We start from the raw sequence: 15,069 nt of genomic DNA, 5'->3' as shown, positions 1-15,069 counted from the left end.
TTCATGATGGCCAAAACTTTTGTTATATTTGAGTTTCGATAATCGACTGCACTCGATAATGGCACGATGTAACAATTAAATACTAATGGTAATACTATAATGGCTAATAAACACGCTCTATATGACAACAATCGGTTGTATTGTCCATGTTTAAATATCAAGTAATCTTATTCAAGAAATATTTAGCAATCCAAATGTAACCAATTCTGCTATGATAATATTTCATAGCATTTCCGTAAAAAATAGTGCCAAAACTTCCTACTAAGGCACTTTTGGCACTTCGATCGACGAAAACAAACTCAATTTTATTTGTGTAGACACTTAATATGTGTGGTTTATCGACGACAGGTTGAAAATATGTTAATCCTGAAGGTTAGTGTACTGCGTGAGAGAAGCATCACAGATTCTGAAGGGGGTGTTGAATGATCATTCAACATCCCCTTCAGAATGTGAACCACATTGAGCAGTGCCCTATCCTAAGATTCGTAAAGGACACTGTACAGCCCGAGTGACTGAACAAATAAAAATGTTAATGAACCCCAAGGGGACCCCAAATCTAATCTTTTATAAGAAAATTTTTCCCTAAAAAACTCTCCCGAAGAAAAACATCTGAAATCAACACTGTACATGAAGCACCTTACTTCAAATTTGCCTGGGGCTGGTGAAGGTGTAACGCGTCACTGTTGTGATTTTAGTATTGGGTAACACTTGTAAACACCCAAACCCTTGTAACCCTGTGATAGACGGCCGGATGGCCGAGCGGTAAAGGTGGCAGCCTACCGCTCTGGGGGACCCGGGATCGAATCCGAACGGGTCGAATAATCCCAGGAATTTTTCGGGGGGTGGTCCGTTCGGATATGTCGGGCCCCGTCCCTCACCACCCGGTCGCCCCATTGTGGGCCTGGCCGAACCCATAATGGGCCTACTAAAAGAGGCCCTCTTAGTGCCCATAATGGGAAGTTTAATAATCCATAAAAACTATTCAATTATAATCTCTTTCTGCTTTATATCACTAACCTCCAGGGCGGAAAGAGTTAATCCCTCAAGGAGCATTTTTCCCCTGGTATATGGCAAAGCATTATGTACTTACATCAAAATGTACAAAGGGTTCGAGCGAAATTCCAACCGTTGACAGTTAAAATTTAATTGAAATAACGTAAAATGGAACAAAATAATACAAGAAACTTAAAGAAAACAACTACAACAGAGGAACGAAATTAAAATAGGGAGGTTCAATTATTATTTAATTAATAAATGATGGGTGAAACTCACCATGTAACAGATTGCAGTGGCCAAGGATCCGTCTTTAGTGTTACTAAAATAAAAGCAAGTTTTCATGTACGCCATTTTTGAATTAAATCAGAAAATACTTCTCGAGACGTGCGAAACTGTAAACTTGCGCGAACAATCGTCAAATGGGCCTTATGATTGATATTTAGGTAATCGATTTGTTAATTAGCTCTATAGACGTAAGAGGCGCTTATATCGATGTAAACGATTATTAAAAATTGATTTGCGTAAGATTATTTTGTCAAATTCTCTTAAATTTTTCAAAATTAACAGAACTAAACTTGCCACCCTTTATTTAAACCAAGTATCAAGAGTTAGTATTAGAAGTTAGCCAATTATCATCCATTTCTAGTACCTAAACGCCTTATTGCTTAACTTCTAACTGTTGATTCTTGGTTGTGAATACGGCTCTAAAGCTGATCGTAAAATAATTGATCCATTTCCCATGCTTCACTTATTAAAACCCCATTAAAACTTTCACTGTAAAATTAGCAATTATTATAACACTAATAATAACAAAGATACATGTTCGTCCAACTCGGCTTTTGTTCTATGCTATTATCATAGAACGGAATCTCTTACTTAAGATGTATTGAAAGTTATATAAAAAATAACTTCTAATTAAACACAATAAATTAAAGTACCCGCCAGAGGCAAGTGAATAAAACTATCGGACAGTTGGTCGTGGGTTCTCTCCTTATCATCAAAGACTCGACCTTCCTCCCCCATCCTCAGCATTCTCGCACCATAAACTGCTGACGTAATACTAAAATAGTCACATCCACGTGCAAGAATTCTTGTATTCAGAATTGGATATAAGAATTCTTGCACGCGGAGGAACAGATAAATATTTCGCGTATGTGACAAACAGCAAAATACCTCGGAATGTTCGATAAAAATACACTTCAATGCGCTTGTTTAACATTTTACAATAGGCACGATAATTGTTAATCAATAATTAACTTTTCAACACGAATTTAAGCTGACGTATAGAAATTCCAAAATTCAGCTCAATAAACGAGTCTATTGGTAATTTATTTGTATGTATATAAACACATAAGTATACCCAAAAGTCACTTAACAATACCAAATAGTAAATTATTGTCTTATTATGTAAGCAAATGTATTAATTGTAAGATTTTTGGACCGCCTTGTATTTTGCCCGTAATGTCGACAAACGATTAGAAGAAATACTTAATTCTATCGACGTTCACAAACGATAAAAATTTAATTCTATTGTAACTAATACAGTAAAACCTGTATAAACTGGAATGACACGCTATCGAATTATTATTATTTTTTCTGTTTTGGCAGGTTTCTGTTCCAATTTAATTTCGAAAATAGGCTTTGTTCCAACGCACTCCAACTCAGCTCAGCTGGGTAGAGTAAAACCTGCGTAAACCGGACTCTCACGGTAACGAATACTTTTTTCCAGTTTGACAGGTTTCCGTTTTAAACAGGTTTTTTTTTAAAACACGAAAACCTTCGCGTTTCGAAGAATTCTTCCCTTTTTAGGCAGGTTTCTATTTTATTAAAGTTCCGTTTTGAACAGGTTTTACTGTATTTCTGGACGAAGGGGTTTTCCGTATTTTTTTGACAAAGTTAATAAATTTCGGCCATTGGAACAAAGGGAAAACACCGTAGAGTAAAAAAGAGAAGCAGAAAAAGCGAGGGGTGGTCCTTATTTTGTTCTGATTTCGAGTCACGCGCCCTTCTACCGACCACGAGATTAGTGAGGGTCAGCCTCGACAGTATTAATCTAACTAAAACGTATTGTTATAGAGTTAATTAACACGTATTTACAATAGTATCGGAAACACAAAAAATGGTTAATTGATTGTTGAGCCACTCTCAATTTTTCTCGTGACACTGACAAAAAAATATATATTAACAATTCCTATTGGTCTTTCTAAACAATCGATTTAACAATTATTAATTCGAATTAATTATAGAGAAATAAAAGAAAATCTGAAAGTTTTAGATTTTATTGTTTTTAAAAAATAATTCACATATTTTTTATATTTATTATATTTTAAAATTTTATAAATATTAAAATATTAAGTCGATTTAAAAGCTTTGATTTTTAATAAAATAACAGCAAAAGCAACATATTACAATTCATTAACATTATCGTATACAACAAGGTGTTGAGAATATCACGTGATACCAAGTCATTGACGTGAGGAAGATCATTCACTCGCCGCTCTCAACACACAACTCGAGACAAGTCAGAAAAGTGCGATAATCTCTTCGTGTTCCGATGTGCATTCTGTTTAACCTTTAACTGTTACTATATATGAATCAATATACAGTCAAATCCCGATATAGCGCTACCCATTGTCATCAGAAAATCACGTGACTTGCAAAACTTCAAACGCGTGTAAAGCCCATTACTTTACATAGTATTCACTGTTTCAAACACTTCATTTTAGCGCCACACTCGCTTTTGTGCAAATTTCAAGGCAAGCAAATGTAGCGCAATATCGAAATTACACACACGCAAGAAAAGTAAGTTTTTTGTTTTTTTTACAGTATCGAATGCCGCATTTTTTACACATAAGCATTTATCGACTGGCATGCGTTACACACAGCTCAAGCATTAGTTGAAATAGATTTATCGTGTGAATCGGTTTGATACACGGCAACAGCAACGGGCATTCCGTACGGACTGATTTCGTGAGGCATTCCGTAACTTGGAGTGACGTATGAAATTCCATTTTCTATATCGTAGCTGCTTGATTTGTTTGCGATTCTGTAAGCCACCGGAAGTATACCGTTAGCCAGCAATTGATACTGCGATAGAACACACAGGAGCATGTATACCTGTAAAATGACATCATATTCCGTATAGAGCCATGTTACAACAGACAACAACTAGCCCCGTACATTTAACTCTGAAGCTTTCTACTTACCAGAAATAGAAATCCAGTAAGCACAAAGAAAAGCGTAAGTATAAAGACAAGCTGAAACTGTAAATTTTAAAGGTTTAAAATAAGATTTTACCAATTAGTAATTAATTTTACTAAACAATGAAGAATAATCACTTACTCCCCGAACTATAATTGAATATATAATAAAAATCATGATGGCAACTAAACCGAAACACTCGAGGAACACGCAGCATATCCAAGGCAGAAAAAGGTGGCGATTATCCTACACAAAAGAAATATTTTCTGCTGATTAGACATAACATATGGATTAAATTAATTAAATTGCCATGTTATATAGTTATTTTGATGGTGGGGAGAGACTCTCAATCGGTAAAAAGTTGCAGGATGGATTCACACTTACCACCAATTGCATACAGAGTTCTGAATGCAACTTCTCAGCCTGAGAATTTCCTCCCCCATCAAAATAACTTAATTGGTTCCTCCTTAGACAGCGTCATGTAAAAGAATAAACAAAGATTAACTCGACTCCTAAGGTTCCTCATGGGACACCATTTATAATTTTGTACGACATAAGAAGTTATCATTAGTTTTAACAATTTTTCTTTTTAGTATTCTGCATGATATCTGATAAATAGACGTTGTTTAAGAAGCATACAGTAAAATATTATACAGAATATTTGGAAAGGGTATTGCTAAAATAAAGCCGTGTACGGTACAAATTAATTTTTTAAATGTTTTATTAATACCGGGGTACCGTTACGGAGACACTAGGGATTAATACAGTTTGTATTTCCATGCCTTTGCGATATTTTCAAACTGTTTCATACGGTTTTCATTCAGAAGTAGGTCCTCTAGTTCTCTCACTGTGGATCTTTTGGCAATATCTTTCTGTAATGTTAGCAGACTAATTTTACAGTCTCCCTAGCTGCTTTAGGCCAGTAAAATTACGTAGTTATGCGTCTTACTTCGAATAACACCAGAGGAAAAAATCCCATTATTTACATAGCGTAGTCGAAATAATTTTGAATGTAAAAACGAATAACACAACTTACTTGTTTCACACCAACTGCAAGTGCAACGCTGCACAGGAACACAATTATTGTTTCTGCCAAGTAACACATATACATCTTCCTTACAGCTAGAAATTAAAATTAAAGTTTAATTAATATAAATTAATAAGAGTCGACTAATGTAATCAATTGTTTACAGTGTTTTTCCATGTTAAACATATCAGTTGTGTAGTGCAAAGCTTCCTTGTTGTTCAATGCGTACATGTATAAAGCCGTATTTATCATACAAATAACCTATAAAGAAACAACGATATTAAATGAAAATAAACTACAATATAGTGAATAACTTTTTATAAATAAATATATAACACTTAGGAATACATTTATGTAAACAAATATTAAGTTTATTGACATGCCAGTCTAGGAAGAGCATAAATAATGGGACCCGGGATCTTTCGGATAATGTATGCGTAATTCGTAATGTTGCGTATTCGCGACCTAGTTTCGCGGCGCTACAATCGACAGATGACGTACTAATTTCCAGTTAGGTGGAGAGTTTGGTCTCTATATATTATACTTTGTGGTGTGTACGATGCTACACGTTTTTATTAATTTATTTGAAAATCATCTGGGATAATCGAGTTTCTACTATAACGTTAAAGTAAATACCAGTCAATGTATGACATAAATGAATAATTTAAAATTTTTCCTTTTAGAAAATCGAAAATAAATTTTAAATAAATTTTTGTTGATGCTTATATTGCTAAAATTTTCGGACAATTAATGACGTGATATAATAGCATCACGGGTAAGCCAAAAGTTAGATAACACTTATAAAATCAATTTTGTAACGATAGAAAGACATTATGCACAAAGACGTACTAGCTTCCTACTTTTATATTTAATTCAATACACTTAATTAAGTGTTAAGGATGTACGTCAGAATATTCCGCAAAACAACACGGCATTAATATATACATAAATATTAAGTTTAAATGCAGAATTATTTATGTTAATTGTACTAATGCGTTCTATTTATTATTCAAAGCATCATTTGGTACATGAAATGCTTACGTTTGAAATATAAAATACCAGTTTTTGATATTTAAAACTATAAAATTTACCATAAAATAATAAGGTAAAACGTAAAATTTACAGTCACCTTATAACAGAGGATAACACTAATTTAAACTGAACGGACACAGTAATCATGTAGGCAACTACATATAAAATAAGCATGAATTAAAATAATGACTATTTTTATGTATAAACATGCGTGAAACGTCACAGAAAACAATTAAGTAGAAAACAATGGATAAAACTTACCATATAAAAGACAGCGCAGGCCAGGGATCCATCTTTAGTGTTTTTGAAACAATAGCAGCAAGTTTTCATGTACGCCATTTTTTCAATTAAATCGCAAATTAATTCTTTTCTAGAAAACGCGTGTCTACGAACTTTTAACAAACAGTCGCCACGTGGACTGCGCAATCGATATTTACCAAATCGATTTTTTAATTGTTCCGGAAGACGTAAGGGGCGCTTGTGTCGACGTAAAAATATTTTGAAAATTTGCTTTTTTGATTGTTCTGAAAAGATTAAAATAATTGACATAATCGATATAAAAAATAGGAAAATAAGAAAATATTTTATAAATTTTGTAGGCAGCGACATAAATAGGGATATGCGAGGTATGCCATCACATAAGGGCCCGAAGCCTTAGGGGGACCTTGGACTGCTGAACTAGATTTACATATTTAAACTTTAAATTTAAAAAAGCAAATACAAACTAATTGTAATTGTTGCCTCTGTAAAAATGTATATATGACGCGGATAGGGATTTTATCAACAATTGCTATCTACGATTGGTCGAGAACGTGTCACGTGTTAACAGGCCGCCATTTTCTGGTCAAATGCTAGATAAAAGCCACTGTTGTATATAGGATCAACGTTATTTAGCGCTTTGTTTAATTACGGGTCTTGCTCGTTTATACGTGTTCTAAAAATTTGCATAAAATATTGAATATAAACTTTGTGTTTCTAAAGTTGCTGTAATTAGAAATTATGTATGGAAAAGTAATTATATTGAGATATACTGTATTGCATTTACATGTTTTACTGCATTCATTAAGCGATGAAAAGTATGAACTATAATCCACCCCTCGAATAATTGCTGGGGTTATCAACCTGTCCGGATTTTATCTCAGATCCAGAGCGTAGATTGTCGTCTTTAGTCTTCACAGACTACATGCCATTACTTTTATATCCAGGGCTTTACTTACTACAGATAAAAACGTGGAGTTGAGTAGATGGCCACTACCCTGTCTCAACTCCACGTGACTTCTTTATTACTTCAGTTTTTCGATGATCCCTTCATGAAAAGATCATTCCTGCTGTGGAAGCCATCACACTGACATTTTCGATCGGTTCTTGCATACTGCTGGGATGCGTACTGGATGACCAATAACGCAACTCATCAAACTTGAGACCTTCACTTCCCGTTCAGACGTGGCACATAAGGTAGGATAGATATAGACAGAGATAAAGCGTTCCGTTATTTTTATTTAATTATTGGTGTCGAGTCGGCACTATGGCGCGAGTGATCTCGTATTCCAATTTTCAAATTTCCCGCCAGTCGCTGTTACTAAAAATAGCCGCAGCGGCGGCGCGCGTGCTTCTTCGCTTATAGTCGCGTTGTTTTAAAGCGAATAACTTCCAAAAAACTGAAATTTGATCGGAAATAATTTAAATTTTTCCATTGGTATTTTTAATGTTTTTATAAAGTTTTATGACATCATCACATTTCTCTAAGTGGAAGTAAACAATTTGTTAGCCATTTTACTCTCAGCTGATAGAGGGAATTTTTGAAAACAAAGTACTGTAATAAAGCGATTAGTAGTTTCTTCTTTTTGACAGTTGAGGACTAGCGAGTCTTTTATTTTTGCTAGAAAAAACAAGCTTTACTATACTGAGGTTGAAAATAATACAATCCCGTAAAATTTAACAAATCTGATGTCAATAAATAAAATTATTTATAGTGAGTTGATGTTTTTTAAGTGTAATTTTTGCATTTACAAATCAAATTACAGAAAATATAAAAATTTCATTTTTTATTACACCAACGAGTATTTTATTCTGTTAGATAGTAGAGAAAACGAGGAAAACGAGGATGTAACTGTAGTCAAGCATATACTGTATATCTGTGAAAATATAAAAATTGCATTAATTTGCTTTATATATCCTGCCGTTACATTGCACGAAGTAATCATTTAAATTTGAAATCATAAAATTTCGCTTACAAACGGCCGAGATACAACACGCGGTTAATTCTAATAATCGCTTCGTTTTATTTATACACCACCTCGCCGCTCCAATGGAGGGATGTTACTAGGATCAGACTAAAGAGATGGTGTCTCTGCTTCGATGTTGATCGAACTTTGAAACTTCCTCTCTTATATTGTATCCTAATATTTTTTTCACCTGTCACCTAAACATTTTTATGACCATCACGCGATTGTTTTTTCTTCTCCCCGGCCATGCTGTTTTTGCGTTTTATATAAATTTTGTCGTTGATACAAGCGTCCAAGTCGAAGTTCAATCTTTCTGTTTGACATTTAACACCTATGATCGAGTCACACCTGCGACTTACGTTGTTTATTTCGTACCTTCACGACATATTGATGTTACACAGTCCTTTTTCTAAAGAAATTTTTCTATTTCTCTTAGGTTTTGCGAGGTATTTGGACCCTGTCTGAAATCTCACATGTACAATAGTACACATTTCAATAGACGATATAAAAAATCGCTTGTAAAACACATATGAACTATGCGCGTATTCATTTTTTATATTACCTATTTTTCTGTATTCCTTTTATTTTCTGGGTTAGGCATAAGGGGTTGCTTTCACTGACTTGCAAACAGGACCTTTTGAATAGAGTGTCCAACAAATGAACGATATTTATTGATATATATATCAATAAAAGTTGTTCATTTGTTGAATACTGCATCTAAAAGGTCCTGTTTGCAAGTCACTGAAAGCCACCCCTTATGCCTAACCCAGAAAATAAAAAATTAACTTTTTTTGCACACGCTAATTACAATTCTTGCAATGCAAGATGTACATAAAATTTTAGCATTGTATAATGTAAAATGTATAAACGAATAATAGAAATGAATAATATTTAAATGTATAAATAAATAATATATAATATAATTTTTTTTGTATTACCAATTTATGCTGTTTATCTTAATTATTATTTAAATAAATCTTGTATTAAAAGTAAAATAGGTGTATAACATTTTGGTATTGTATAAGCATATCTTTTTCTATTATATTTTTGTCCCATTTTTTATTTTTTAAATACAGCCAGTAATTAATATATATTATTCCTATATAGATTTGTTAATTATAATAAACATACACTATTTAAAATTACATTAAAATAACACTCTATAATTAAGACCTGAAATGAAAAAGTAATTGAATCGAGTCCCGCCGCCATCTTAAATAACCCGCGACAGTAATTACAGTGGTACCTTGGTACTCGAACATAATCCGTTCCAGAAAGAGGTTCGAGTACCAATATGTTCGGACTCCAAATCATTTTTTCCCATTACAAATAATGTAAAATGGATTAATGCGTTCCAATCCCCAGTTGATTCGCTAGTAACATAACAGATTAGAGTATAAATGATATTTAGTTTTTAGGCAAGCAGTAAATAACACATATATAACTCTCAATAAATAGTAAAAACATTAAAGAAGTCATTTTAACATACGAAAACTTACCTTTTTGATTGCGATATGATGGCGTAAGTGGATGGAGGTGTGAGGAGGAAGAGCGGGAGTTACTGCCGAGAAGGGGAATCCCCTTCCATAAAAACATCTGGTAATGGAACTTCGGGGGTTGCTTCCCTTTTCTGTCGCTTTTGGGCAGGTAAATCTTTAATTAAAAACTTATCCATTGTCTGTTGCTTCTGCCTTTTTTGCAGAATTTTACGGAAATGAGACATGACATTTTCATTGAAAAGGTGTACAGCCCTATTGGCTACCATGGTATCAGGATGAGATTTTTCAACAAAAGCTTGCACATCCCCCACTTAGCACAAATTTCTTTAATCACTGAACTTGGGATATCCTCCTTCCCTTCCTCCTCTCCCGAAGACATATCCTCAGCCAAAATCCTTTGTTGCTCATTTTGAAGGTGCTCCAACTCTTCTGTAGTAAGCTCGGTACTGTGGTCTTCCACGAGCTCTTCAATATCCTCATTGTCGACCTCCAAGCCTATGCTTTGTCCAATAGAAACAATGTCATCCACAATTTCTTCATTAAAGCCCTCAAAATCTCGCTCTGGTACACAGTCGGGCCAGAGTTTCCTCCATGCTGAATTCATGGTACGGTATGTCACTTGGTTCCATGCATTGTCAATAAGATGAACGCAATTAAGAATATGGAAATGATTTTTCCAAAATTCTTTCAAAGTTAACCGAGTGTCATTAGTGACTTCAAAACACTTCCGAAACAAGGATTTAGTGTACAATTTCTTGAAATTAGAAATGACCTGTTGATCCATTGGTTGTAGCAAAGCGGTTGTGTTAGGTGGCAGATATTTAACCCGAATAAAGTCGAATTCTTCGACTAAATCCTCCTCCAAGCCTGGAGGGTGAGCAGGAGCATTATCTAATAGGAGAAGGCATTTTATTGGCAAGTTCTTTTCTTGCAAATATTCTTTCACACTTGGTGCAAAAACTTCATGCACCCACTCAACAAAAAATTGCCGAGTCACCCAGGCCTTTGAATTAGCACGCCACATAACAGGCAATTTACTCTTCATAATATTGTTCCTTTTGAACACCCTTGGATTGTCGGAGTGATAAACCAACAATGGCTTAACCTTAAAATCTCCACTTGCGTTACCACACAGCAAAAGAGTAAGCCTATCTTTCATTGGCTTGTGCCCTGGTAGTGCTTTTTCTTCCTTTGTAATATAGGTTCTCTTCGGCATTTTCTTCCAAAATAGCCCAGTTTCGTCTGCATTGAACACCTGTTGAGGTGCATAACCTTCTTCCATCATAAGTTTACTAAACTCGGCGACAAATTTCTCAGCCCCTTCCTTGTCTGAACTAGCTCCCTCTCCATGCCTTACTACGTTATGTATTCCACTTCGGTTCTTAAAATTTTCAAACCACCCTCTACTAGCCTTGAATACAAAAGCACTCGTACTTGTACCAGGGGTTTTCTTCACTAAATCGACATAGATTTCTAGCGCCTTTTCACAAATAAATGTCTCACTAATGCTATCACCTCGTAACTGTTTCTCATTTATAAAAATAAGTAGCAACTTCTCCATTTCTTCAAGTATCTGAGGCCTTTGCTTTGTCAACGTAGTCACTCCTTTTGCAACATTAGCTCTTTTTATTGTTTCTTTATTCTTTAAAATAGTCGATATCGTCGACTTAGCCATAGAATATTGGACAGCAAGATCCGAAACACGCACTCCATTTTCGTGTTTAGCAATGATTTCTTTTTTCAGTTCGATTGTTGTTCTCACTGTTTTCCTTTTCACTTGACCACTTTCACTTTTATACTTCTTGGGACCCATGTTTAAGGGATAATAAATCAAAAGAAAAGGATGCTAATCCAAAAAATATAGCACAGCGTAAGTTAATGTGCATGCGAAACAATGACTGTCTCGTAACTGTCTGTCGTGTTAAGGTTAATCATATTCGTCATTGTAAACCGCGCTTTAGTTAGGCGCTATCCGTTCTTTTTGTGTGTCCGACCGTCAAGGGACCGTTCGGGATCGAGTTTCATAATTTGAACCTTAATCTTGTCAGTTATATGTATACAAAAGGTAAATTGTTTACAAGCTAAGTCTTTGTTCATTGTCTGACAAATGTACACTTTCGTTTCGTCAATTGTTCACGATAGGAGGCGTTTTTTGTGTAAGATCCAAGTTGGAAGTATGTGAGTTAATAAATGTTCTCGTTAATTTTGTATCGCCCCTTTTTGATTCGTTCACGGTTATAAGAAATCACCACACGTCGACTTGGCGGGCTTTCCCGTTCGAGTACCAAAATTTTGTTCGGGAACAGGGGCATTTTTTTTCAAAATTTTTGGTCGGGTACCGATTTGTTCGGGCTTCGAAACGTTCGAGTACCGAGGTATGACTGTAATTGATTTTGAGCGCGTCGCGTTGCATCAATTTAAATAATTTATAAAAATTAAAATAACAAATATGTTTAGAAAATAATTGACTATATCTGTTCGCAATAGTATTGTAAAACACACTGTACTTATAATTTAGCATTTCTGATAACTTTTAGTAAATATGTGAATTTTCGTATATTTTATATATAAAAATCTAAAAAAAAACAAAAATGTGTAAAACATAATAAAAAAAATATCTGCAACTTCATAACACACATAAATATGAGAATAATAATAAAAAAAAATAGTTAGTGATAATTAAAATCAAGGAAAAAAATAAAACTTTCAAGGTAAGGTAATTTCTGTGGTAAAATGTGAGGTAAGCGATCACGTGACGCCCGCCTCCCCATCTTCTGTAACCAAAACGGACGAGGTTGAAATAATAGCCTAATCACCAGTAGAAGTAAAAACAAACATCGGCGCTTGTCTAAAGCAATAAACTTGAACGGGAGCGAAGATGAAACACGACACTTTGAGATTTATGCTAATTACCTTCTAATATTAATTAAAATCTTCAAAAAATGATAATGAGATTAAAATTTTTTGACTGAATTCGACTACAGACATATTATTAAACCGGATTAAAATAAAAAATATCCGTTTTTCGATGTTAAATTTTTATTAATTAATTTTTTAAATTGGTGCCGAATTGACTGAGGGTGCGTGATTTCTACTTGACTGAGCGCGCGCGTGACGACGGGATAAGGACTGACTCGGAGGTATAGCCTTATAGGAAGAAAGAGGGAAGAGGTAGTGAGGGAAAGGAGAAGAAGGTTTAGGATGGGATGATGGGGGAAGAGGAGAATGGGAGGGAGGGAAGGAAAAAGATAAGAGAAGAGAGAGAGTCATGGATGCCTGCCGGAGACCGTTAATGATATAACAAGGATAGAGACGTACCCCCTGATACACAACTCTTTGTCCCTAATTCATAGATCTCTCTATAAAATTACCGAAATTTCGTAGAGAGTTTTATGTGTTAGGGACATCGACGCTATTAAATTTTGATGGGGTGAGGAGATAAAGTGGTCAAGTGTCATATCTCGGGTGGAGCCGAAGATATGACACGTGACCCTCTGTAATTTTACTGGTTTTTACATTTACAAAAATTTTTACGAAACTCGTCTCTACCCTCAAATTAAGTTTTTTTTTGCCATTTTATAATAATAAATAATATAAAAAGATTTTTTAATAAAATATCATAAAAAGATGGCGCCATACGCAATTTTAACTTTTTTGCCGGAAAGTTACGCAATCCGTTGCTGGATTTTTAATTTATATTTTTTAACTCGGAAAAACGTCTTATTTAAACCTGAATTTCTTGCTTCGTATAAATGAAATTTATATTAAATTAATGGAAAGTTTGCACATCAATTCTTTATTAAGATGCAACACTGTGTAATTATCATTTTTTTTTACAAGAAAATATATTTTGCTGGCATTATCAAGGAAAAACAGTAAAAATTCTTACTTTATATTATGATTACAATCAGGCAATGTAACAACAGTTCATAGAAGTTATTACACAGAAACAATATAAAAATTTCCCTTCATTTATTACTTTCAAATTGTAGTTAGATGATTTTTTTCAGCAGTTAATGAGTAATCAATAATTTATTTTATTGTATTTTAGTGTTATAAAGCTGCTGACAACAGTAATTTACAGCAGTTTATATCAATTATAAAACTGTGCAAAAATATTTTTTTATTATTATTATTATATATATATATATATATTTATAACAAAGAATAATGACATATAAATATAAACAGTAGAAACATCGACAAAAACAACAGACAATAGAAAAATATCAGCATCTATATGTCTGATATGCATCCTGGTCAGTGGCGGATTAACCAAGAGGCATTCCTAGGGCCTCGTCTTCTCGTAGGGCCTCAAAAATTACATAGCAAAAAGATAATATGCCTCGAAAGATTTAGAGAAAGTTTAAAAAGCGTATATTATTAAAAAAAAACATTTTGGTATTTAAGGATTTTATTGTCTTTTTAATATAAAAAATCCTCTTTCACATAAAAGGCCTTGCGCCTAGGGCCTCTAAGCAACATAATCCGCTACTGATCCTGGTAAATTTTGTTATTACGAATTATTCTACGTACTGGTATACACATAATCTGGTTTATAAAGTACTGGTGATAGAATATTTAACTGACTTTATACTTTAATATAAAAACACGAGAAGCAACTTTATTTAATTACTTAAAGACGGTTCATACAACAATACATCAAGAAAGAGTAACGACAAAGCTAGCGCTGCCACACTGGACCCGAAACTAGGGCTGAAAAGTTTGGTGTGAAGCGCTAAAACAGGTTCATACAGTAGAAGTTAGTTAATTTGACATTCGATAATCCGGATCGTTTGAATAGGTGATGCGTTAAAGATTGAACACTGCTCCTTTAGACTGATTAGAGCGTGTGTAAACAAATCAGTAGGGTGTGCTGGTACAATACGTACTGTATAGCTGTATTTGTAACGTCCTAATCCCAGAGTGCCGGATTAACGAACCACTGTATTATAACAAGTTACTAAACACTTATCACATTAAACATATTTTTCACGTGTTTGTTACGAAAATTAATAACAACACTAATTAAACAGTTGATATGTAGACATATGCAGGATGTCCATGAAGTCTGTGTCTAGTTTTAGAA

At 34.1% G+C, this 15,069-nt stretch overlaps 2 protein-coding genes across 2 annotated transcripts; both read right to left on the bottom strand.

Annotated features, from left to right (window-relative positions):
* Nucleotides 1–4,296: 4,296 nt before the first annotated feature.
* On the bottom strand, nt 4,297–6,633 carry LOC136969027 (uncharacterized). Its single transcript, XM_067263097.1, has 4 exons — nt 6,518–6,633; nt 5,389–5,485; nt 5,234–5,319; nt 4,297–4,443 (listed from the first exon to the last, which is right to left on the bottom strand). The coding sequence occupies exons 1-4, from the start codon at nt 6,593–6,595 to the stop codon at nt 4,297–4,299; spliced, it is 408 nt and encodes a 135-aa protein (XP_067119198.1). The 5' UTR covers nt 6,596–6,633.
* A 3,606-nt stretch (nt 6,634–10,239) lies between these two features.
* LOC136969026 (tigger transposable element-derived protein 1-like) lies at nt 10,240–11,655 on the bottom strand. Its single transcript, XM_067263096.1, has one exon. It carries the CDS (start codon nt 11,653–11,655, stop codon nt 10,240–10,242), a length of 1,416 nt encoding a protein of 471 aa, XP_067119197.1.
* Nucleotides 11,656–15,069: the final 3,414 nt, after the last annotated feature.

Source organism: Centruroides vittatus, unplaced genomic scaffold (assembly GCF_030686945.1).
Source record: "Centruroides vittatus isolate TY-2023 unplaced genomic scaffold, ASM3068694v2 contig_1695, whole genome shotgun sequence".
Classification (NCBI taxonomy): domain Eukaryota; kingdom Metazoa; phylum Arthropoda; class Arachnida; order Scorpiones; family Buthidae; genus Centruroides; species Centruroides vittatus.
The sequence above is the reverse complement of the archived record's forward strand: the minus strand, read 5'-3'. Positions and strand labels throughout refer to the sequence as shown.

Bases quoted from the DNA above. Each gene is read 5' to 3' on its own strand.
- LOC136969027 (XM_067263097.1), bottom strand. From the start codon at position 6,595: ATGGCGTACATGAAAACTTGCTGCTATTGTTTCAAAAACACTAAAGAT. The intron at 5,486-6,517 runs GTAAGTTTTATC...GTTTCTTTATAG, and splicing joins CCTGCGCTGTCTTTTATATG to GTTATTTGTATGATAAATAC. The intron at 4,444-5,233 runs GTAAGTTGTGTT...TCTTTTGTGTAG, and splicing joins TTGCAGTTGGTGTGAAACAA to GATAATCGCCACCTTTTTCT.
- LOC136969026 (XM_067263096.1), bottom strand. From the start codon at position 11,655: ATGGCTAAGTCGACGATATCGACTATTTTAAAGAATAAAGAAACAATA.